Source organism: Oncorhynchus nerka, linkage group LG7 (genome assembly GCF_034236695.1).
Source record: "Oncorhynchus nerka isolate Pitt River linkage group LG7, Oner_Uvic_2.0, whole genome shotgun sequence".
Lineage (NCBI taxonomy): Eukaryota > Metazoa > Chordata > Actinopteri > Salmoniformes > Salmonidae > Oncorhynchus > Oncorhynchus nerka.
The window spans coordinates 82,728,222-82,754,556 of NC_088402.1; the positions used below are offsets into that span (position 1 = coordinate 82,728,222).

A 26,335-nucleotide genomic window follows, 5' to 3' on the forward strand; every position below is an offset into this window, starting at 1 on the left:
CACATCCGTTCTACCGCGCCATCTTCCGAAAAACTTGACTGAAGACTTTGCATGGTTCAGAACTGCTCCCGACGCTCGGGTGAAATCCCCAAAGATGGCAAGGGACCTTGTCAGGCACGAGTCCTTGCACAACAGCAAGGAAGTGTCGTCGGCGTACTGCGTCATCTTAACACGCAGCCCACCACTTCCAGGGATCAGCAAACCTTCCACCCCTGTGTCTGCCCTAATGGCAGCCCCAGAGGCTCCATGTACAGAACGAAGAGGAGAGCCGAGAGTGGGCACCCTGCCTGACCCCAGACGAGAGGTCAAAAACATCACCCAAGTGACTATTTACACTAACTCGGCACCCCGCTCCGACATATAATGTACGAATCCATCCTATAAACTTCTCCCCAAATCCTAATCGACCTAACACTCTGAATAAAAAGGATCTATTCACGCGATCGAAGGCTTTCGCCTGATCTAGCGCTGCTACCATTAAAGGCAGACCTCTATCTTCAACCCAAGCGATGGAGTCCCTGATTAACTGTAGGTTCCATCTAATAGAGCGGTCCTCTACCCCGCACGTCTGATCCTCATGAACGACGTAGGGAAGGACTGTGCGCAACCGGTCTGCTAAAACCTTTGCAAGTAGCTTGTAATCTACACACAGCATGGTCAACGGCCGCCAGTTGCCAAGGTCTGTTACTTCCCCCTTCTTATATAAAAGTGACAGCACACCAACAGCCATTGATCCCCCGGGACCCCGTCTCAAGGATGGCCTTCAAGACTTCGAGGACCACTGGTCCAAGTATACCCCAAAACTTGAGATAAAACTCAGCCGGCAGCCCATCTATCCCAGGCACCTTCCCTTTTCCCATCCTCCTAAGAGCGCTCTCAACCTCTTCTAGTGAGATCTGGGCCTCCATCACTTCTCTAATGTCCTCCGGCAACCGCCTGGACAAGTGTTCTAAAAACACATTTCCCTGCTCTACATCTATTTCCCTTTCCTTAAATAAACCTTGGAAATGATCAGTTGTCACCCTGACCATATCCTCTGGTTCTCTAACTATACTACCATTTTCTTCCCTAACACCATGCATTACCTTCCTACTCTGTCTTGCCCTAACCAACTTAAAGAACATAGCAGAACAAGTCTCATTATGTTCTAGAAAGCCACTATGCGCTCGCTCAAGGAAAGCTCGAGCCTTCCGCTCCTGCAACTCCCTGAGCTGCGCCTTTAGGGTTGCGGATCTCTCCCAGTCAAATGACCCGCCGAGGTTGCCTGCCTCGTATTCGAGTTCAATTAACCTCTGGATACGATCCACCTCCCTCCTCTCCTCCCTTTTTTTCCTCTTGCAATACCCTATTATAAAAGCCCTAATCCTCACCTTAACTAATTCTCACCACTCTAACACCCCTCGAACATGGACCGGAGGCCCTCAAGCCTCAAAAGAAACCATAAAACCCGTCAACAAAAGCCTGCTCCTCCAGCACATCCCGATCTAGCTTCCAGTACCCTCTACCAAAGAGGCAGACTGGCGACCCCACCTGCAGGAGCACCCCGTCGTGATCCGAAAAGAAAACAGGCAACAGCCGCCCAGACAACTTACCCAAAGACCTGGGTACAAAAATATAGTCGAGCCTCCGCTCAACCCCCTGGAGTTACGCCATGTAGGACCGTCCATTTTCGGAGTAGTGTGCAGACCACCATCTACCAGACCATGGCAAGCCATTAGCCTGGCAATGGCGCCCGCACTGCTATCCCCCTCTTCCTAAATCTGTATTAAAATCCCCCTATCACTAATTTCCTATTTGTGACACACAGGGGCGTCAGACAGTCCACCATCTCCCTCCTGTCTGCCACCACCTGTGGCCCATACACCACCACTAATCTAAATTTACAATCCCTTATCGTGACATCCACCCCTATAACCCTCCCCTGCATTACCACAAAAGAATCCTCCACTTTTACCTCCCTGTGCCCACACAAAATCCCTACCCCGATGAGTGCACCCCCAACACCCCAAACCGACTCCCCCTTGTCCCACTCCCTCTTAAACCTAATAACATCCCCTCCATCCCTCAGGTGAACCTCCTGTAAAAAACAAAAATCAAACCCCACACCCTCCAAATAACTAAAAACCGCCCTCCTCTTAACAAAATCCCTTAGACCCCTTTACATTTAAACTAACAAAAGTAAAATTAGACTCCATGAAAAATAAATACATGTAATACACTCAAATTCTAAACCCAGACAGAAAAAACATAAAACAGGAGACTCACCCGATGCTCCCCTGCTCCATATCTACCGGTGAGAACACCATCCGTAATCCCGACATCCCCCCCTCTTCCTCCATCACACCATCTCCATCCTCCACCATACCCCTCATCTCTTCCACCATGGCACTTTCCCCCAGTCCACTTTCTCTTCCACCGTCTCCTTCTCCACCACTCCTCCCTCGCTTTCTTCTCTCTCATGCTCCTCCACTCGGTTGCCTTCTTCCGCCGCTTTTTCTGGTTCTCCTACTCCCGTGCCTTCCGTTTCCTTCTCTCTTCCATCCGCCGCTTCTGGCTCCTCCTCCTTCCTTGTGCCCTTCCCCTCTGGACCTGAACTCTGGTCATGAGGCGTGCTTCCTTCCCCTCCTCTTCTTCCCCCATCCCCCGCTCCTGCTCCCCCCCAGCCGCAGACGCATATGACCTCTGACGGGCCGGGCACCCCCTCCACAGGTGTGCTGACGAGCCACACCCATGGCACGTCTTAGGCTTGTCACAATCCCTCGCCTCGTGATCCTCAGATGCACAAAATCTGCATTTTCTTGCACTGCATGAGGCGAATATGTGACCATAGGCCATACAGCGTCTGCAAAATGGGGGTTGACGTGCATAATACAACGTCCCCCTGTCAGCCCCTAGGAAGAACATAGCAGGAGGATGGAGGTAGCCACCATGTCCCCTTGAGTCCTCTCTGAGGAGGGCCTGGAAGCCTCTCCTCCCATTCCAAAACCCAAGGGAGTCTTTGAGGTGCCTTGCTGAGGAGACGTTATCCATGTATCTCCCCAGAAAAGCCCTCACCTCTTCGTCCTTAACGTAAGGGTTGTAAATGTTTACAGTTACAACCCTAAAGTTATTCTTCGCCAGGCTTGTTATTTCGTAGTGGCACATCGGCCTCTCACCTCCCACTGCTCTTGCCCTTCTCAGGATATCATCGTGTTTTTCCTCTGTATATAGTGCAACGTCGTATGCTCCCTCCAACGAGTTGCCTTGGAAACAAAACACGTCCTTCACCGTCAGCTTTAGAATCCCCATCAATATTATCCTTCCAAAGGATTCCCATCCTAAAGGCTCAAACTCCTTTTCCTTCCAAGCAAACCGAATCGTGTTGGCCAGCCCAATCCCAGGGACCGACCGTGTTGATGTATTTAGCACCATCTCCGCAAGGAGAATGGCGCTCGTTCTCTTCTCTTCCAAAACAATTGAAAAGAAAAAACCAAGTGACTGAGTAATTTGGCTCAGTAATTTCATTCAGGGAAGTTTAGTCGTGAGTTAGCCTGCCCCGGAGCAGGTTAGTTCAGAAGGATTCGTTGCCATAGAAAGGGCACAGACAGATTTTTCACCTTGTCGGCTCTGTGACTCAAACTAGCCACCTTTCGGTTACTGGCCCAACTTTCTAACCGCTAGGCTAAGTTACCTATGCTAACTCCTCAAACCTGCTTCGTAGGATAAACTCAGTGGCCACTTTATTATGTCCACGTTTACAAAAATGTTTCGCTCCTACAGACAGTGAGTCACGTGGCCACGACTTGCTATATAAAGCAGGCAGACAGGTGTCGGGCCATTCAGTTACTATTTGATTGAACGTTAGAATGGGCATAACAAGTGACCTAAGCAACTTTGAGCATGGTACTGTATGATCGTCAGTGCCAGGCTCGCCGGTTCCAGTATCTCAGAAACAGCCGGTCTCCTGGGCTTTTCACGCAGAACAAAACAGTACCTATTTTATCCTCCAATGTGTCCCTTGTCTACTGCTCTTCAATCACAAGCTGCGTCTCCGAGAATGTTGCGACAAACAAAACATCCATCCAGTTAACGGCGAAAACAGCTCGTTGACGAGAGATCGAAGGAGAAATGCAAGAATCGGGCAAGCTAACAAGCGGACCACAAACAGTGGTGTGCAGAACAGCATCCCGGAATGCACAACTTGTTGTTCCTTGTCATGGATGGGCTATTGCAGCAGACGACCACACTGGGTTCCACTCCTATCAAGAACAAGAAGCAGCAGCTCCAGTGGGCACGCAATCACCAACACTGAACAATTGAGGAGTGGAAAAACTTTGCCTGGTCCAAAGAATCCCGGTTCCTGTTGCGTCATGATGATGGCAGTGTCAGGATTTGGTGTAATCAGCATGAGTTCATGGCCCCATCCTGCCTGGTGTCGACGGTACGGGCTGGTGGTGGTAGTATAATGGTGTGGGGAATGTTTTCTTGGCACACGTTAGGTCCCTTGATACCCATTGAGCAACATTTCATGCACCAAAGTATTCAGGCTACGGGGTCTGACCTGGTACTACCTAATAAACTGGCCACAGTGTATATATATATATATATATATATCCATGCAATGCCTTTATCACCTTGTATCTGGATTTATAGTCCACTTTACATCTCTCTAAGCATACGTGAGTGGAATGGTGTTGCACATCTAGGTTCTAGCAGGGTAACCCGAAGAACAGGTTTCAACTGTTGACTACTAAGAGAACCCCAATCTACAACGGACATCTAACCGAGACAAACCGACTAGTCCTGACCTAAGGCCACTAACCACTATTTTCTTTATCAGTGTTCTTTCCTGTTTCTGGTTGAAAACACACATCTACACAGGACCTTTTAAATCAGAAGGTTTGTGTGGTCGGGAGTTTCAACTTTCCATAGTGACATCACTTTGCAGTAAATTGGTTAATAGACCAATAACAAAAATAGTTCCAAACCTCTGCCAATAACAGCTAGTTTTCCCCCTTCCACTCAGACCACTTTTTTGCTAAAAAGCTATTTTTGACCATTTTAATGGAAATCTTTTACAGTAAGGTAATTCATTGTTACCCAAATTATTTGATATAAAAACTGCTGCATTGGGTCTTTTTCCCAATATTAGTATTTGGGACTCCAACATTTCTGCTTTTGTTCTAGTACTAACACACTTCATTACACTAATCAAGTCATCAATTTGATGATCTCAATCAGGTGTATGAGGTGCGAGGGCAACAACTCTAATGTCCACCCCTTTGAGTCCCCAGGACCAGGACCAGGAAACACTGCTTTAAAGAACTCGATATAGATATCACAGGCAGACAGCGGGGAAACCTCTTGGTACAAACATTAACACATACCTTTAACACTTTACAATAATATATACATAACATGATTTATAAAGGGTTTAAAAGTCGTTTATAAACTCAGTTATTAGATTATAGGTAGTTCATCTGTACTAAACATTTTTAAAAAATACATAGATGTAGCACAATGGTTGTAAATGGATTGATCTCATGGGAACCATTTGACCCCCTCCACCTATCCTTCCATTTGACCCCCTCCACCTATCCTTCCATTTGACCCCCTCCACCTATCCTTCCATTTGACGCCCTCCACCTATCCTTCCATTTGACCCCCTCCACCTATCCTTCCATTTGACCCCCTCCACCTATCCTTCCATTTGACCCCCTCCACCTATCCTTCCATTTGACCCCCTCCACCTATCCATCCATTTGACCCCCTCCACCTATCCTTCAATTTGACCCCTCCACCTATCCTTCCATTTGACCCCCTCCACCTATTCTTCCATTTGACCCCCTCCACCTATCCTTCCATTTGACCCCCTCCACCTATCCTTCCATTTGACCCCCTCCACCTATCCTTCCATTTGACCCCCTCCACCTATCCTTCCATTTGACCCCCTCCACCTATCCATCCATTTGACCCCCCCACCTATCCTTCCATTTGACCCCCTCAACCTATCCTTCCATTTGACCCCTCCACCTATCCTTCCATTTCACCCCCTTCACCTATCCTTCCATTTGACCCCCTCCACCTATCCTTCCATTTGACCCCCTCCACCTTTCCTTCCATTTGACCCCTCCACCTATCCTTCCATTTGACCCCTCCACCTATCCTTCCATTTCACCCCCTCCACCTATCCTTCCATTTCACCCCCTCCACCTATCCTTCCATTTCACCCCTCCACCTATCCTTCCATTTGACCCCCTCCACCTATCCTTCCATTTCACCCCCTCCACCTATCCTTCCATTTCACCCCCTCCACCTATCCTTCCATTTCACCCCTCCACCTATCCTTCCATTTCACCCCCTCCACCTATCCTTCCATTTCACCCCCTCCACCTAGGTAGGATGAGGAGGTCGTGGCTTGATTTGAAACCATACCAACTCTTGCATATACAGTAGCTAGTCACAGTGTGCATCCAGGAAGGAGAGTGTCTGTCCCTGGGCCTCCCATTCCCTGGGCCAGTATTCATTCATTCATTCATCCACCCATCAATACTCACAGTGTGGGTCCAGGAAGGTGAGACTCTCTCAATGGGCCACCCTGCATTCATTCATTCATTCATTCATCCAACCATCACTACTCACAGTGTGCGTCCAGGAAGGTGAGAGTCTGTCCCAGTGCCCCACTGGCCCCCAGGAGCCTGGCTGTGATCAGGCCCTTCCTCTCCTGCTGTCTCACCACCTTCACTATATTCAGCTGTTTCACATACTCATCCAGCCGAGTCCCTAGGTGCTCTGGTAGGAAGAAGGAAACACATACCTGATATTAAACTATTTTCTTCAGGCATGGGGGTTAATGACAGAAGGTTAATGCTGTGTTCATAACAAAACGGGAAACTCACAAAATACTACTTGTAAAATGGGAACGAGTTGTGTGCGTTCACATGCTTTGAACTCCTTGAAAATGCCTCATGGCGAAATGGCAAGCAGGCTGCGTCAACCATAAACTAAAAGTACAGCTATCATGCTCGTAAACAAATTATAGCGTTGAAAAACCATATTAATAGATTATGTTAAAATGTTTTGTTGTTGTTTATTGCCGAAAAAGCTGTTGGCGGTAATTTCCTTAGTACTGTATGTGACGTCTGAGTTCAGCATGTGGGAGAAATCTGAGCTCAGCCATGATAGACGTATTTTCCACGGGTTAGAGGGGCATTCAAGTTAATTTTTCCCGGTCGTATACTTGTATTTACAAGATGTTATGAACACAGCATTAGAACAACATCTCTAGGGAACTGACAGAGAGCAGGGGTGTGTTCATAGGACTGTAACCACATGCTGTCTAAATGTGATGGCATAGGACTGTAACCACATGCTGTCTAAATGTGATGGCATAGGACTGTAACCACATGCTGTCTAAATGTGATGGCATAGGACTGTAACCACATGCTGTCTAAATGTGATGGCATAGGACTGTAACCACATGCTGTCTAAATGTGATGGCATAGGACTGTTACCACATGCTGTCTAAATGTGATGGCATAGGACTGTTACCACATGCTGTCTAAATGTGATGGCATAGGACTGTAACCACATGCTGTCTAAATGTGATGGCATAGGACTGTAACCACATGCTGTCTAAATGTGATGGCATAGGACTGTAACCACATGCTGTCTAAATGTGATGGCATAGGACTGTAACCACATGCTGTCTAAATGTGATGGCGTAGGACTGTTACCACATGCTGTCTAAATGTGATGCCATAGGACTGTAACCACATGCTGTCTAAATGTGATGGCATAGGACTGTAACCACATGCTGTCTAAATGTGATGGCATAGGACTTACCACACGCTGTCTAAATGTGATGGCATAGGACTGTAACCACACGCTGTCTAAATGTGATGGCATAGGACTGTTACCACACGCTATCTAAATGTGATGGCATAGGACTATAACCACACGCTGTCTAAATGTGATGGCATAGGACTGTAACCACACGCTGTCTAAATGTGATGGCATAGGACTGTAACCACACGCTGTCTAAATGTGATGGCATATGACTGTTAGCACATGCTGTCTAAATGTGATGGCATAGGACTGTAACCACACGCTGTCTAAATGTGATGGCATAGGACTGTAACCACATGCTGTCTAAATGTGATGGCATAGGACTGTAACCACATGCTGTCTAAATGTGATGGCATAGGACTGTAACCACACGCTGTCTAAATGTGATGGCATAGGACTGTAACCACACGCTGTCTAAATGTGATGGCATAGGACTGTAACCACACGCTGTCTAAATGTGATGGCATAGGACTGTAACCACATGCTGTCTAAATGTGATGGCATAGGACTGTAACCACATGCTGTCTAAATGTGATGGCATAGGACTGTAACCATATGCTGTCTAAATGTGATGGCATAGGACTGTAACCACATGCTGTCTAAATGTGATGGCATAGGACTGTAACCACATGCTGTCTAAATGTGATGGCATAGGACTGTAACCACATGCTGTCTAAATGTGATGGCATAGGACTGTAACCACATGCTGTCTAAATGTGATGGCATAGGACTGTTCCCACATGCTGTCTAAATGTGATGGCATAGGACTGTAACCACACGCTGTCTAAATGTGATGGCATAGGACTGTTACCACATGCTGTCTAAATGTGATGGCATAGGACTGTAACCACATGCTGTCTAAATGTAATGGCATAGGACTGTTACCACATGCAACCACATCCAGTCATATTTAGAAAAGACGGTCGTTAAAACAGGGAGATTAAACTGAACCGATAAAGACGGGTGGAGATAGAAGCGGTTCCAAGGTCCAGGAGCAGTTATACTGTAGTTAACCAACACTCCTCTTTTAGTCTTTATTACTGACGCTATGCCAATGTCACTTCCTGTTCATAAGGGAACACCCAGTTTCAGAATGAGATGATCACAGTCATTGACACGTTAACAGTCTAATAATAATGGTAGGCTGCGTTTACACAGGCAGCAATATTTTCCCCACTTATTGGTCTTTTGACCAATCACATCAGATGTTTTCACATCAGGTATTTTTCAGATCCAATTGGTCAAAAGACCAATAAGTGAAAAAGATCAGAATTGAGCTGCCTGTGTATATGAAGTCACACATGCTTTGCTCTGAAACGGAGTTGTGATCCGTAGACAAGAAATCGAAGAACACGCTCAGAAACAAGGAATGCATTTAATTATCTATGGCAAAATGCTTGGCTAAGATGTGTTCTAATGAACGACCCAGGCCCCGCAGTATGTTTTACTCTAAGAGCCGGTGGTGTCAAGCAAGGCCTGATGGCGTCAAGCTCTAAACCAAGGCCTATCTATCTCCTACTCTTAGTCCACCCATGGTGTCAGGCTCCAGTTCTTGAGCCCTCATGTCCACCTGTGGTGCTGGCATTGTCCACTAATCAATTATACGAATTGATCAATTATCACTGCCCTAAGTTTTGCCCCATGTCATTAACAGGACTGTAGCTAGGCAACAGTAAAGCCCTGAAAGATTCCAACCTGCAGTGCTGGCGTCGTCCACCATGATGATCTCAGTGAGCAGGGCAGCAGGGGAGGTGTGGAGGACACTGTAGACGGTACGCAGCAGGGTGGACCAGGCCTCGTTGTGGAACACTATGATTACACTGGTGGTGGGGAGAGGAGGACAGCGGCGGAACTTACGCTCCACACACCTGGGAAGAAAAGACAGGGCAAGACTGTGTCAAATCAAACCAAATTGTATTTGTCACATGCATCAAAACAACAGATTTAGACTAACAGTGAACTACTTAATTATTGGCCCTTCCCTACAATTTAGAGAGAACATGTTTTAAATAATAACACAAGGAATAAATCCACAATGAGTAATGATAACTTGGCTATATATACAGAGTACCAGTACCGAGTTGATGTGCAGTGGTACGAGGTAGATATATAGATTTAGGTAAAGTGACTAGGCAACAGGATAGACAAAACAGTAGCTGCAGTGTATGGGATGAGTCAAAAGAGTTATTGTCAAAAATGGGTCATTGTAGATAGTCTGGGTAATGACGAACTATTTAACAAACTACTTTGCAGTCTTATGGCTTGGGGGTAGAAGCTGTTTAGGGTCTTGTTGGTTTCAGACCTGTCACAACACCACTGATTGGCTCAAATGCATTAAGAAGGAAAGAAATTCCACAAATTAACTGTAAAAAAGGCACACCTGTTAATTGAAATGCATTCCAGGTGACTACCTCATGAAGCTGGTTGAGAGAATGCCAAGAGTGTGCAAAGCTGTCATCAAGGCAAAGGGTGGCCATTTGAAGAATCTCAAATATAAAATATATTTGGGTTACTACATGATTCCATATGTGTTATTTCATAGTTTTGATGTCTTCACCATTATTCTACAATGTTGAAAAGAGTAAAAAATAAAGACAAACCCTTGAATGAGTAGGTGTCCTAAAACATTTGACCGGTAGTGTAAACCAAAGTGATTGAAATATAACTTGAAAGCTTTTAGGAAAAAACTGTCAGTCTAAAAGCATTGGATTGGTGGAGACATGGGCTAATGGGAGCTTCCACTACATTTCTTACACAAGCCATTTCCTTTCAAATCAGTGAAGGGAAGTGAACAAGAAGGAGAGATAATTGGGACATAGTCTTACTCTGGTGGCCGGGTGTCGTCTCCTAGGCTACGGCTGAGGGAGATCCTGTCGGAGGAGAACTGGTTGAAACAGTTAACAGTCATCCCATCTTCCTTCTCTTTCTCCTCCTCTGGTGTCATCTTGTCTTTCTCATAGCCTGTCCCATCTGCCCCGGGCCCCTTGGGGTCCTGTTGGGGCCTCTCCAGGACTGGCTTCAACTCTGCTTGGGTGTAGTGACCTGGAGGACAGTTGCGGTCTGAGGTGGCCTGCTGCTCCTCTACCGGTGGAGGCTGGGGAGCTCCAATCTGGAAGCCCAGGTTATTATTCGTTTTCTTCATTTTATTTAAATTATTATATAATGCAAGAAAAATAATTCAAAAGCCCCCCCCCCCACCAAAAGGACTCATAAAGGTACCTGGAAGCCCAGGTTGTTGACTGCTCCTCGGACCATCACCAGCACTCTCTCCTTGCGTTCCACCAGGTCTTGGAACCAGGGGTCCTGGACAGAATTGGAGCTGATACCCACGTCTTTCTGGAGTATGACAAGGACAACCATAAACAGAGTCCCCCCAGCCAGGGCCAGCTTCAGGAGGGACAAGCGCCGACGCAGGAACAGACGCATGGTGGTGGGTCAATGCAAAATGGCCGCTGCTGGAAAGAGGGGGGAGAAAATAGATAATTTAAAACTGGAGGTATTATTTAGTAATGGCAGCAAAGAACTATTCAAGAATATCTGCAATTTTCTTAAATAGACTCAAACAAAAAATATTTTCATTACCAAGGTGAATCTATTGCAGTTTTAAAATGTAGTTCTACCCAAAAACAGATGTCTATAATAACTACCTGCTAAATGTCAAAAGATGTGGACCAGTCAGCTCTTCTTAACCAGCCTGTACTATGCGTGTACCTAGCAACTCTCATAGCACTCATCCACTGTCATAGCTACTCTCTCTCTCGCGCTTTCTCTTTCCTGGGTGGACGAGGAGTCCCAGAGGAATAGCCACACACACAACACACACGCGGCGTGGGTAGAGAGAAGAGAGTGACCTATTAACACCTGCTCCAGCCAGAGAACACCCCTGGACTTATTAACACCTGAGAACCACAATATGTCTGTTGTCCTCAATCATTTTTACCATTTTATTGTTGATTTCAATTGGCTGAAGCAACTATGTATTTCAAATGTGTCCACTTTAAATTCAAATCATACCTGCCTGCACTCACCTGCCCCAGCCAAGAACACACCTGTCCATGTAAACACCGGTCATACCCTCCCCTCCCCCTCCCGGATGTGTGTTTCACCTTGTGGGCCTTCAGCTGTCGGCTGACTGAGCAGCTCCCACACACATTAATGAATGACGCCTCACATAACACACACACACGACTAATGACAAACACACATGGATAAATTCAGCTCCACAACTAGCCATTAATTATTTGTTATTTTTCTAATTTATTTAATATATTTTTTATTTCAGTTTATTTCAGTAAATACTTTTAACAATTATTTTTCTTAAAATTGCATTGTTGTTTAACGGCTTGTAAGTAAACATTTTACTGTAAGGTCTACAACGGTTGTATTCGGCGCATGTGACAAAAAAACATTTAATTTTGAATCGTTCCTAGTGAATATGGCTTGGTTTGTGCTGTCGTGACAAATCCATTAGTCATTCAATGGAGCTGGCAAGACCACACAAACAGATATTGGACTCAGGCTATTCAACACATCCTGCTTTACGAGGGGGTCAATCAATCACAATAATGACAGGCTTCGGTGAACATGGCTTAGGACCTCTTAACAACTCTCATTCATTTAAGCCAGTCCTCTCAAGGAAAGCCTACTTCCATCATTGATTCAATACACTCTCGTGGTTCAAGTGCCCAACATTGGCCACACAGAGCACTACTGACTCGAATGTGGAATGTTAACAGTCTGTTTGGCTTGTTTTTATGCTGGACGTCGGTTACATGCCATGTGAAGAAAGAGGACTCTTTCTAGTTCTACCATGTAGTATGGAAAATGTGTTCAGAACAACTTCTAATATAAAGTTTGCCCTTCCAATAAAATGTCATTAATGTTTGAACCGTAACAAATAACCATCCAGATGTCAAAATGTTAATATTTTGTTACAAAGTTCTTGGACAACTGTTTTATTAACAAATAATAGACTGAATTTGTACTATAACAATACTGTACCAGTACTTCAAAGCCAGTGAATGCTAGGCCAAATATAAGTAAGCAAACTACTTCAGCCTGTGATGACACTTTCTCTTCTCTTCTCCCTCCACTGAACTCTGCAACTCCTTCCTTTAGTTTGTCAAGATCACCAAAATAAACATCACTGACCGATCAATCTGCCTCTGCTGCCCCTCCCCGTCAACCTCCCAACAGTCACCTCTGAAACCGACTCTCCACATTCTCCCCCCATTGACTCTCCCTCAAAACTCGTCATGCCATCGAAGATTACAACCTGCTCCCTGGATCCTCTACCCACAGTTCTCATTGAAGCCTGCCTGCTCTTTGTCCAGATCTTACCTACTGTACATCAACCTCTCCCTCACCCATTGTCAGACTACAAAACAGCTGCAGTCACCCCCATCTTAAAGAAGGCCAGAGTACAGCGTTGAGATTGCCTGCAATGACAACAAGCTCAGTCCGAAGATGCTGTGACACTCCGCCCAAGACCATGACGGACCCTCCACCTCCAAAATCGATCCCGCTCCCGAGTACAGGCCTCGGTGTAACGCTCATTCCTTCAACGATAAACGCGAATCCGACCATCACCCCTGGTGAGACAAAACCGTGACTCGTCAGTGAAGAGCACTTTTTGCCAGTCCTGTCTGGTCCAGCGACGGTGGGTTTGTGCCCATAGGCGACATTGCTGTTGGTGATGTCTGGTGAGGACCTGTCTTACAACAGGCTTACAAGCCCTCAGTCCAGCTTCTCTCAGCCTATTGCGGACAGTCTGAGCACTGATGGAGGGATTGTGGGTTCCTGGTGTAACTCAGGCTGTTGTTGTTGCCATCCTGTACCTGTCCCGCAGGTGTGATGTTTGGATGTACCAATCCTGTGCAGATGTTGTTACACGTGGTCTGCCACTGCGAGGATGATCAGCTGTCTGTCCTGTCTCCCTGTAGCGCTGTCTTAGGCGCCTCACAGTACGGACATAGCAATTTATTGCCCTGGCCACATCTGCAGTCCTCATGCCTCCTTGCAGCATGCCTAAGGCAAGTTCACGCAGATGAGCAGGGACCCTGGGCATCTTGCTTTTTGTGTTTTTGTGTCAGTAGAAAGGTATCTTCAATGTCCTAAGTTTTCATAACTGTGACCTTAATTGCCTACCGCCTGTAAGCTGTTAATGTCTTCACGACCGTTCCATAGGTGCATGTTCATTCATTGTTTATGGTTCATTGAACAAGCATCGGGAACAGTGTTTAAACCCTTCACAATGAAGATCTGTGAAGTTATTTAGGATTTTTACGAATTAACTTTGAAAGACAGGGTCCTGAAAAAGGGACGTTTCTTTTTTTGCTGAGTTGATCTACCTCAACTACCTGGTGAAGGGCCTGGGTGTTGGGGGCACTCGTACCACTGCACATCGACTCTGTACTGGTACTTTGTGTATACAGCCAAGTTATTGTTACTCATTGTGTATTTATTCTTAGTGTTATCTTTCTATTATTTGGATATAATCTGCACTGTTTGGAAGGGCCGTAACAGGGCTCTGTGCTTGGTCTTTTACTCTTCCTCATCTCTTCCTCCCCCGGTCAGATCCTCTGCCATTCAACCTTGACTTCCTTTGTTACGCCAACGACACCCAGGGCTACCTCAGCACCAAGTCCTTCCTCAACCCACCTCTGACCCACATTGAATACTGCCTCTGAAATACAAACCTGAATGCAACACAACTTCCTCAAGCTAAACAGTGACAAAAACCGAACTTCCTCATAGGAACCAAAACCACACTCAGCAAAGTTGGAAACCATTGATGATACCATTGTCTCTCCCTCTCCACACACATGCAACCTTGGCATAATCCTGGACTCCACCCTCTCCTTCGTCCACCATATCCCGACAGACTGTCAACACCTCATTCTTCCACCTCAGCATTAATGCCAAAGTCAGGTCCTCCCTTTGCTGTCCTGCTGCTGAAAACCTGATCCACGCGTTCATCTCCCATCTTGACAAATGCAACTCAAGCTCCCTCCATAAGCTCCAACTAGTTCTGTTCCACCACAGCAGGCCACCTTGCTGCTTCCCAGGTCCAAGCTCCAGTGTTCTGGTGACCGGGCCTTTTCCAGGGTTGCTCCAACCATGACTGAGACCATCACCATCTTTCAGTCCCTCTTAAAGCCTCACCTGTTCACCATGGCCTAAGCTTACCCCCCCCCCCCCACACACACACACACACTCCCCCTCTGACACACAACACCTACTCGTTCACTCATGCCCTCCATTAGCCATTCCCCTTCTCTGTTTCTTTCTGATGTTAGTCTGGTGTTTGGTTTTATTCTCCTTTTTACGTTTAGTTTCTACTATTGTAAAGCACTATATAAATGGTGTATTATCCAAATAGCACTATGCAGTGAGAATAGGAAGACCACCCATAAATCTGGTTAACCAGTCATTTACATACCAGAAACAGTACAAAGGGATGGCAACAGCGGCGAGGAGTGATGTATACCATCCATACTACTGCTAGATACTATAGACACCACGTGAACATGAAACTGCAACATTGTTACACTACTATACTAAATAGGCTTTTGAAAGTAAATAACCATAGAATTATTGAAGGCACTGTGAGCCCTAAACTGAACTCTCATTTAATTCCCAAGTAAATTTGAGTGGTTTTTAAACACGTTGCCTCATCTAAGATCTGTTCCAGCTCGTCGTTGTAAGATGATGCTAGAAGCAGGAAATTGGTTGTGACAAAATGATCAGGAAGTATTTGACTATAGCGTATAAAATATGACTTGAGTTAGTTTTAAAAAGTAAGCTTTCCCTTTGTGATTTACACAAACAACAAAATAACTAAATGTATGACATAGGATAAAATAACATAAGCTGCCACTATCCCTATCGTTTCTTGTTGTATAAGTGTCTCACATGAAATTACATACAGTAACGTAACTTTATTGCAATACAAATGTAGCCGTTCTGGTGCACAAGGGGAAAAACCGTTCATAGTACGATACAAGACAGATGCAATGATGCGTTGTCTCCCGGAGAGCTTTCTTTCTTACCTTGGAACCTGTTCACAAATTTGAAGAGACGGCTTTGCGAGGCACTTTATTTAGTATTGCAAATAAGATAGACGTAGGTATTCATTTTAAAAGTTTATTTTACTCAGCGCGAAAAGGATACACTAGCACAAACACCGTGGCTTCCCGATTTCCCCTTTGAACCGAACAGGTGCCGTTCGTTGAAATGATTAACTGCCGTCTGCAGGGTCCTAAAGAAAACTCAACTCCACGTCACTGACACAGAGCGGACTGTGACGGTCCGTCAGGTCTATGGGCTTGTCTACTGTTACTTTGCAACCAGGAATACAACTTTAAAACATCTGAAGCCTAGATTCATTTATTCTACATCAAAATCACTCTGATTTTCAAAAGGATTAGATTAGCCATTTGGCAGCTGGAAAAATAATTCACATTGTGTCACGTTCTTGAAAATTATCGGACCAAGGCGCAGCGTGAATTGAGTTCCACATCTTTAATTACAAAGTGAAACAAAAATTGACCAAGACGACGTAGTGCTCAAACACACTAACACAAACAATATCCCACAAATGCTGGTGGGGAAAAAGCCTACCTAAATATGATCCCCAATTAGAGGCAACGATTACCAGCTGCCTCTAATTGGGAACCACACAAACCACCAACCTAGAAATCTATAAACTAGATAACCCCCACAGTCATGCTCTGATCTAAACACCATAGAGAACTGAGGGCTCTCTATGGTCAGGGCGTGACACATTGTTTAATTAATGCTCAACATAGATTGCTGTGGTCTAAGTTAACACAGCCATTACTTCAACATAGTTATATTATTCATGTGAAAGATATTAAATACCATCTCCACTACTGCCGTCTTGAAACTGTAGACTGATCTATTCTGTTTTGTTCCAAATGGCACCCTATTCCCTATTGCACTAATTTTGACCAAGGCCAATAGGGCTCTGGTCCAAAGTACTGCACTGTATAGGTAATAGGATGCCATTTGGGATTTAACTTCAGACATTGAGAAGCCACTTGCTTGCCTCCATCTCTCAGCTTAATGCACAAGGTCTAAATCTTGATCGCAGACAGTTGATTGACATTGCTTGTGGAACTCTGACATTCCACCAACACGATAGTCTACCAAAACCATGGTGTGTCCCCATAGGAACCTGGTCAACATTTGTGCACTATATAGGGCAGGGGTATTTAATTCTTACCCTATGAGGTCTGGGGCCTGCTGATAATTAATTGCACACACCTGATGTCCCAGGTCTAAGTCAGTCCCTGATTAAAGGGGAACAATGAAAAAAATGCAGTAGAACTGGCTTCAAGGTCCAGAGTTGAGATTGAATGATACCGCATAGGAATTCCATCTATTGCAGTAAATTAAATTGTTCAACTAATTGCCTATTGGTCTGTCGTCAAAAGACAATTATTGGATAATCAAACTGATTTAGTTCTCTCAGTTGACTGGTGAATAAGGCAGAAGAGTGAAAGTATGGGAGGTCTTACATTGCCCTCCAGTGGTACTAGCTATTCCTTTCTGTGTGGTGTGTTGAGAAATAAAAACCCTGAATTGACTGGAATTTAAATGAATTGATCCCAACCCTGCTAGCCGTATCCTAATCCACCATGCTTACTGCTGTGCTCTGGTTTAGTTTCACTTAATCCATATAGCAAAACTGATAAAAAAAATTGTAACCTTTATTTAACTAGTCAAGTCAGTTAAGAACAAATTCTTATTTACAATGACAGCCTACTCCGACGACGCTGGGCCAACTGTGCGGCGCCCTATGGGACTCCCAATCACGGCCAGTTGTGATACAGCCTGGAATTGAACCAGGGTCTGTAGTGATGCCTCTAGCACTGAGATGCAGTGCCTTAGACCGCTGCGCCTAATGTTATGTTAGCTGGCGGGATCAGGATGGTGCAACGAGGCTAACTCGCATTCTAAAACCATGTAGTTACGTAGAAATTCCTATGTGACTACAGTGTTGTTACTACAGTTATTATTAATGTTTAGTTGACAGGGGGTATAGTAGCAACTGGTGGCAGGTAGCCCAACGGTGAAGAGCATTGGGCCAGTAACCGAAAGGTTGCTGATTCGAATCCCTGAGCCGACTAGGTGAAAAATCTGTCGATGTGCCCTTGAGCAAGGTACTTAACCCCAAATCGCTCTGGATCAGAGCATCTGCTAAATGATCAAAATGAAAAAACGTGTTACCCATTATTATGAACATGACATTACCAATAACTTCACTAACTTATTATTTGACTAAAATGTGCATTGCAATGAAACAGCAGCAAAACACATAGGTTAACATAGCACATTGATTAGGGGCAGACATTGATTGAATAATAACTGAATGACAATCATCAATAATACAAAACAGCCATTTATTGATTTTGTATCAAGGGGAAATCAAACGAGAATACCATTGAATTTCTTCAATTCTGGTATAGTGTTATTTTTGGAATGGAAAAACAAACAAACCAACATTATTTTGTTGACCTTTCAACTCAAATACAATAAGAGACTAATGGGGAAAAAATACCAAATAAAAGGAGGAAACAAATCCACTTCAATCAATCAGATATCCATTCCCTCCTACACACAGGCTGCTCAGGGGATCAGCAGGCTCATTCGTGTTCATTAGGGCAAACAGTAGCTAAACGTTTTGCATTGGAAAACAAAAACAAGTCATTTCTTACTGGGCAAGTCCACTCTTTATTCCACTCTTTATTCTTTCATTTCTAATGGTTGAGGGAGAAGATAGATAAGACAGAGAACCCGAGTCACCATGGTAGGCCCTATATAATCTCCTCCCCTGATATACAGTATGGTGAGACTCAGAGTACCAAGGGAAGAGAGTGGCATAGAGTATAAACACAGCAGTAGCTCTTCCTCTCCCTCTACCCTTTTGCCATGTTGGTGCAAAAGAACAGGTCACATCCCTGTCCTGTCCTGGGAGCCCACATTGGGCTTTCTGGTCATTTCTTTCAATACAAGGTAGATAATGTTAGTACTGCGAAAATAACGAGTAGTAGTAGTAGTAGTGTCACCATAGACGTACAATATCTTTAGTGATTTACGTACATTCATAAAATAACAGTTTCAAAATACAGTACTCCTTCGGGGGTAAAGAGACTATTATACTGTATAATAATAATAATATAATGATGTGCCATATAGCAGATGATTTTTATCCAATTGACAGTCATGCGAACATCTTCTACTTGCCAAATCAGATAGCGTTAACTACTATGTAGTACAGATACTGCTATAGATGTAACCCTTATTTCAAGGTAACAGCTAGTGGACTTAAAAGAATAACTGTTGTTTATTCTCTGATTACATTGTACTGTAGGCCTACTATGTGTAGACAACCACCTCCTGCCCATATGTTTTAATACAATCCACAATCAATGAGTGTTTTTATACATTTAGGGTTGGAATGGAATTGCAATCATAATCACAGAACATTTTAATTAAATACATGAAGTAAAGGTGATTTAAAAAATACAAATAAAATCAACAAAAATGAAAATCAGGAATGAACACAACTCCAAAGTATAAGATATAATAACAACACACATGCAATCATTTTGGCAAGAAACTATTTCTACATCCCAAATGGCATCCTATTCGCTACATAGTGTACTTCTATTGACCAGGGCCCATAGTGCACTACCAGGACCCACAGGGCTCAGGTCAAATGTAGTACACTATATAGGGAATAGGGTGCATAAGGCTCTGGTCTAAAGTATTACACTATATAGGGAATAGGGTGCATAGGTGTCTGGTCACAAGTAGTGCACTATATAGGGAATAGGGTCCATAGGGCTGTGGTCTAAAGTTGTGCACTATATAGGGAATAGGGTGCCATTTGGGTACACTCCATTTGTCATACCGTATCTTTAAAAACCTCACAGTGAAAAGTTGTGCCCCTTTAAAGAGAACATACAGTTACCCCCTCTCTCTCTCACACACACACACACACACACACACACACACACACTCACATACTTATTTCATAGAAAACATCTCATAGCAGTTAAAACTCTCTCCAGTACCATGGCACCAATGCAGTTGTTTGTTTGTCCTTCACTAAAGTTTTTGTTTTGGCTTGTACCAAAAAATACATCTAGAGAGAGAAAGTAATTGATCATACCTAGCAAAGAGAAAACAACCTTATGTGGGTTTGATAGCCTGCACACAATAGAGGCCCTGAAAGGAACACAGAAATCCAACCCAAGACTGGTGTGTGTGTGTGTGTGTGTGTGTGTGTGTGTGTGTGTGTGTGTGTGTGTGTGTGTGTAGGGTTACATGTAATTCGTTACATGTAATCGGATTACACACACAAAAAAAACGAACAGTAATCAGTTACGTTACCAGCAAAAAAGGAGATGATTATTTATTGGATTACTTAGAAATTCAGAAAGGTTGTTTGACAAAAAAAAATATATCACGACACCTGTATTATCAATGACATTCAATTCAGCCTTGAAAAAAGGCGCAAATTTAAGTTTGTTCCAACTGAATGAGTCTGACCACAAGTCAGAGACCACTATGATGTCAAGACCACTATGATGTCAGAGACCACTATGATGTCAGAGACCACTGTGATGTCAGAGACCACTGTGATGTCACACCAAATGCGTTTGATGGATCCTTTTAGTTTTTTTCTCACGCCTCTTAAGGGGAAGTAATCCAAAAGTAACTGAAAGTAATCAGATTACTTTACCGAGTTGGGTTAATCTACATTTTGGACAAGTAACTAGTAACTGTAACCCGTGTGTGTGTGTGTGGTCTCTCTCTTTATTCGCTGTGCACAACCAAAGACAGATTTCTCAGTTCTCCTTCATATTATCAATATACTGTAAGTGTTCGCCGCAATCAAAGAACGTTACGTTGATTTCTGTGGCCTTTGTTGTCAATCATTTCAGTTGTTCATTCTGCATTCATTTCAAACTGAAATTGGTAGATGTATGTAGAGTCAGTCTCTCGTAATCAAACATGTTCTTTGGTCGTGTTCATCCTTTTCTTCTTATCTTTGCATATTTCATATAATACATATATAGTTTATGTTCCAAGGTCGTCACTACAACAAAAAACGATACATTTCAGTGAAAAATAAATAATGACTCCAGACGTGAACTACTTGTAGTGTAGCTCACAACAAAACAAATATAGCCTTTTGTTCTGTAAGGCAACAGGTCTTCATTATAATTATTTCTTTATATCTTTCAAGTAGCTTTGTCAAAAAAGTGTTGAAGTAAGAAAAAAATGTATGTGGGTGCGTTCCATACGACACCCTATTCCCTATATAGTGCACTAATTTTGACCAGGGCCCCTATATAGGGAATAGGGTGGCATTTGAGACGCAACTCTAAAGTTGTGTGCAGAAGAATACATGGTCACACACAAACACCTGTCCATCATGGAGCTGAACTGTTTTTTTCTTTTTGTTCCAGTGTTCATTAGCCGTTTGTCTCTCTCTCTTTCTTGCTCTCTCAGTCTCTCCTCACTCTCCACTTCTCTTCTCACTTCCCCCCCTACTCTCCCTCTTTCCCTAACTCACTCACTCACCCCCCTCTCGTCTCACTTCTCCCCCCATTCTCCCTAACTCACTCACTCCCCCTCTCTCTTTCCAACTTCTTCCCCCATTCTCCCTCTTTTTCCTTAACTCATTCACTCCCCCTCTCTCTTCCAACTTCTTCCCCCATTCTCCCTCTTTCCCTAACTCACCCCCCTCTCTCTCTTCCAACTTCTTCCCCCCATTCTCCCTCTTCCACTAACTCACTCACCCCCCTCATCTCTCTTTTCTTCATGCATTAGCAGCCAGCGGTAATCCCATGACCGTCGGTGGTTAACTGCCCTAGGGACCATTGGGACCACTGGTAAGAAAGTATGTGGTCATCTCTCCCTTCCCCTTCACCTTAACCAGGCCTCTGTGGTCCAGCTGGTAGCCCTTTTGTACCAGGACGTGGTACAGGTCTGTGGTCACCTGGGACAAGACAACACAAGAACACTTAAGTGTGTGTATGTGTGTGTGTCATTGCCAATTTACCCTGTTCCTTGTGACTGCTCAATCCACTGTCTCATCAGCCCAGCCAGGCAATTTATAAACTTGATCTCCATTATAAAAAGCATCTGGACATTATCTCATATTTCTTTTAGACTAACATTTAGTTTTCAACAGCAGAGACTTGTATAAACCTTACTCTCTGTCTCTCTGACATTTGCACAAAAAAAATCAATATTTGTCATGTTCTGACCTTTATTTCTGTTGTTTTTGTCATTATTTAGTATGGTCAGGGCGTGAGTTGGGGTGGGCAGTCTATGTTTGTTTTTCTATGATTTTGGGATTTCTATGTTTCGGCCTAGTATGGTTCTCAATCTGAGGCAGGTGTCATTAGTTGTCTCTGATTGAGAATCATACTTAGGTAGCCTGGGTTTCACTGTTTGTTTGTGGGTGATTGTCTATGTTAGTTGCTTGTGTCAGCACAGTTCTTATGATAGCGTCACGGTCGTTATTTGTTTATTGTTTTTGTACAGTTTATTTCGTGTTTTTCGTCATCTATTAAATTATGCATTCATACCACGCTGCACTTTGGTTCGCTTCTTACGACGATCGCGACAATATTCAAATTGGATCTCCAGCTGTCCCATAGTAATAAACGTGTCGGGAGCCTGGACGAGACAGACAGAGAGGCAGCGTTTCTCAGTCAGTTGAAATCATGAATCAGCTGGCATCATTTATTTTATTTAAAAATGTTTTACCTTTATTGAACTAGGCAAGTCAGTTAAGAACAAATTCTTATTTTCAATAATGGCCTAGGAACAGTGGGTTAACTGCCTTGTTCAGGGGAGAACGACAGATTTTTACCTTGTCAACTCGGGGATTCGATCTTGCAACCTTTCGGTTACCGACCAAATACTCTAACCACTAGGCTACCTGCCTCTAACCACTAGGCTACCTGCCTCTAACCACTAGGCTACCTGCCTCTAACCACTAGGCTACCTGCCTCTAACCACTAGGCTACCTGCCTCTAATCACTAGGCTACCTGCCTCTAATCACTAGGCTACCTGCCTCTAACCACTAGGCTACCTGCCTCTAACCACTAGGCTACCTGCCTCTAACCACTAGGCTACCTGCCTCTAACCACTAGGCTACCTGCCTCTAACCACTAGGCTACCTGCCTCTAACCACTAGGCTACCTGCCTCTAATCACCTAACCACTAGGCTACCTGCCTCTAATCACCACTAGGCTACCTGCCTCTAACCACTAGGCTACCTGCCTCTAACCACTAGGCTACCTGCCTCTAACCACTAGGCTACCTGCCTCTAACCACTAGGCTACCTGCCTCTAACCACTAGGCTACCTGCCTCTAACCACTAGGCTACCTGCCACCCCCACAATTTTATGGATATTTACAAATAAATGTTGACTGAAAAAAGGTCAAACGGAACAAAGCGCAGCTTGTTTCCAGCTTGAAGTGATTGTGTTATCTGTGTTGTTGACTAGCTCCTCTGAACAACAGTGTCCTGACGAGAGCACATTTTCTATGCCCTGCGAAATCACACCTCATTAGCTCATTGGTATATGTGTCTATATAAATGTCAGTAGAAAACAACGTAAACAAAAGCAAATGCAGCTACTGTGGTCATTCTGTCTGCACTGTTTGACGTGACTAAGTTAGCCATGGTTGACTAGCTAGGAAGCAAGGGATAAGAACGTCGCCAGCCAGTATGGCAATGGAACATTTAGAACGAACGACTGGGTCGTGTCCATAGATACAGAACAGAAAGACTGAACGACTGGGTCACGTCTCTGGCAACTGAACCGAGAGAACGTACGACCAGCCGGGTTGGGTAGCAACCCTAGATTTGTGTCAGGACTATATATGTTGTGGAAGGATGAAATAGTATGAATAAATTCATAAAAATAACGTTTTTTATGTAAAAATATCAATCATTATTTGAATATGTTGGTAACCCGTTTTATTAAAGTGATACAGTGATAAAGACAGTGTTTGGAGGATATTGGCACGGTCTCGGGCCAAACAACACCCATGCCAATATACCCTCCAAACATTTCGTTTGACCTTTTTTCAATTGACATTTGTTTGTATATATCCATAACAATGATTCATGATTGCGACCGACTGAGAAAAGCTGCCTGCCGGTCTGTCTCGTCCTGACTCCTGACACATTCATTACTATAGGACAGCTGGAGATAGAATTTGAATATTGAAACAATATTGCAAATGTCGGAGAGACAGACAGCAAGTTAATACAAATCTCCTCTGTATAAAACTAAATGTTAGTCTAAAAGAAATGGGAGATAATGTCTAGAAGATTTTTATAATGGAGGTCACATTTATAAATTGCTTGGCTGGGCTGATGAGATAGTGGATTGCGCAGTCAGATGGAACAGAGTAAATAGGCATTTTAATGTCATAGATTTTGCTGGTGGTAACTTGTGGAATAGACACCGGCTGGAATTCAATTGTGTTCTGTTCTATTCTATTCAATTGTGTTCTGTTCTATTCTATAATGTTCAAGGCACTACACAGCGGAAGGAAGAGTATATGATGGAAAGTGTAGATCTAGTTGAAGTGGAACACTTGGTATCTAGTTACAGCTATTGTTCCTTCCTTGTAAAAACTCATGGTCGCAAAATACTCTTAAGGAAGATGTCAAGCTTGACGCCTAAACGTCAGTCACCTGTACTCATCCTGAATAATGGATTCAAATAAATGAATCTCTGCCTCTTTTGTTAAGTGCTGCAACTCCTTTCTGCCTCAAATTAGTCCTTTTGGAAAGTTTTTCTTGGTAAGCCCTTCTCATGAGCTGCAGTAGGGTTTTATGTACAGCAGGTGGAAGCACTGGTCATGAAGAACAGAGGGGACACAATCTACTGTATATTGAGTTCAAGCTCATCATCTGTTTATTATCCATTAAATTAATTGACTAATTAATATTGCATTTCAATAAGTGTTAAAAGTGAAAGCTGTAGGACTCAATGACATATATAAGTAGGTGTATGTACCTGTATGCAGTCTGGGACTCCGGTGCTGTCCATCCGACTGGCTACGTTGACAGTGTTCCCCCAGATGTCATACTGGGGCTTCCTGGCCCCGATCACCCCAGCCACCACCGGACCCATGTTGAGACCTGCATGAGGAGACCACAGTCAACCTGCCTCCCTGCCTCACACCACTTCACTCTACCTACCTCTTAACTGAACCCTAGCCCAATAATGGAGCCTAACCTTACTTCTTATAGTCCAAAGGACATCACATGTTTTGTTTTCCAGGTGAATTGGCTCTGGAAGACAAGACAGCCAAATACTCCTTCTAAACGTGAATGGATTCTTAATTACGGTATGGTTCTAGAAACATAAATTCTTCTACTTTCATATTACATCAAAAATTATTTCACAAACGCAAAATACACACTTACTGTACAGTGTTTTAACTTAGCTGCAGCCGACAGCATTTCTCAGTGACTGTCTTTCGTTTACACACAACTGTTCGGATACGCAGATAGCATCCTACTCCTACTCCTCTTTCTACTACTACTACTACTCCTCCTCCTACGCCTCCTCCTCCTCCTCCGACTCCTGCTACTACCATACCACCCTAACTTATCTCTACTATAGTTCCAGGGACTCACCTATTTTCATCTGGAAGTTATTGAAGGAGTGTTCATTGATGTACTTCATCTGTTCTTTGAGTCTCATAGCGTAGTCTGCCAGAGCCAGGATGTGTGATCGTCCCTCGCGGTCGTAGGTAGAGTCGTTGAGGCCAGAGGCTGCCATATAAGTGCTACCGATGGTCTTTATCTTTTCCAGCTGGCGGAACTGGTCCTCACTGATGATCTGGGGGGAGGAACAGACGTAGGATCTTCATTTGAGACAGTTTGCTACAGCAGGGGAAAAAATCCTGCAGCAACAGGAAATTTCAATTATTCTGTGGATTATAATTAATGGACATTTTTGCAGGAGTTGATACATTTTTCATAAGGGAAAAGCAAGTCAAAAAAAGAGAAAAAAAGAGCCTTTCATGAACTAACACTCCCATCCCCCTACTCACACTGACTTCACTCATAGCTACTTTATTGAGGAAAAATGTACTTACTATGACTGACATATGTGGTTGTCCCACCTAGCTGGATAAGAGCATCTGCTAAGTGACTAATATGTAATGTAAAAATGTAGTCAAAGGATTGTCATCAGTGGAAAGGAAGAGCATTACGAACTACAGTCTTCTTTCGTAGACACAGAACATGTCATCATGCATAGACTATTTTTACTGTTCCCTCCATTGCTGATTTGTGGCTTTCATTACAGACTATTCCTAAGCGATTTACGATCTCCCGCCATTATACTTTTGAATCTTCCACTCCTCCACCTTCCCTCAGTCTTCCCCATCCTCCTCCCCTCCCCTCCCTCCTCATTGGCTCTTGGA

At 44.0% G+C, this 26,335-nt stretch overlaps 2 protein-coding genes across 6 annotated transcripts in view; both read right to left on the minus strand.

Moving 5' to 3' along the window:
- The window catches only part of LOC115132513 (polypeptide N-acetylgalactosaminyltransferase 6-like), a 29,380-nt gene extending 13,314 nt beyond the window's left edge, over window positions 1-16,066 (minus strand). Inside the window, exons 1-5 of one of the 3 annotated variants that reach the window (XM_029665244.2) lie at window positions 15,879-16,066; window positions 11,047-11,279; window positions 10,653-10,936; window positions 9,523-9,695; window positions 6,622-6,771 (exon numbers count right to left, since the gene is read on the minus strand). In XM_029665244.2, coding sequence (XP_029521104.1) covers window positions 6,622-6,771; window positions 9,523-9,695; window positions 10,653-10,936; window positions 11,047-11,253 — 814 coding nt within the window. In that variant the 5' untranslated portion in view covers window positions 11,254-11,279; window positions 15,879-16,066. Of the gene's footprint in view, window positions 1-6,621; window positions 6,772-9,522; window positions 9,696-10,652; window positions 10,937-11,046; window positions 11,283-11,474; window positions 11,621-15,878 lie in introns of those variants that run through there. The other 2 variants (XM_029665242.2, XM_029665243.2) reach the window with 2 other exon arrangements.
- A 5,607-nt stretch (window positions 16,067-21,673) lies between these two features.
- Window positions 21,674-26,335, minus strand: part of LOC115132521 (adenylate cyclase type 6-like) — a 111,427-nt gene continuing 106,765 nt past the window's right edge. For all 3 annotated transcript variants that reach the window (XM_065020882.1, XM_065020883.1, XM_065020881.1), the window contains exons 21-23: window positions 25,542-25,746; window positions 24,916-25,040; window positions 21,674-21,865 (exon numbers count right to left, since the gene is read on the minus strand). In XM_065020882.1, coding sequence (XP_064876954.1) covers window positions 21,737-21,865; window positions 24,916-25,040; window positions 25,542-25,746 — 459 coding nt within the window. In that variant the 3' untranslated portion in view covers window positions 21,674-21,736. The remainder of the gene's footprint in view (window positions 21,866-24,915; window positions 25,041-25,541; window positions 25,747-26,335) is intronic.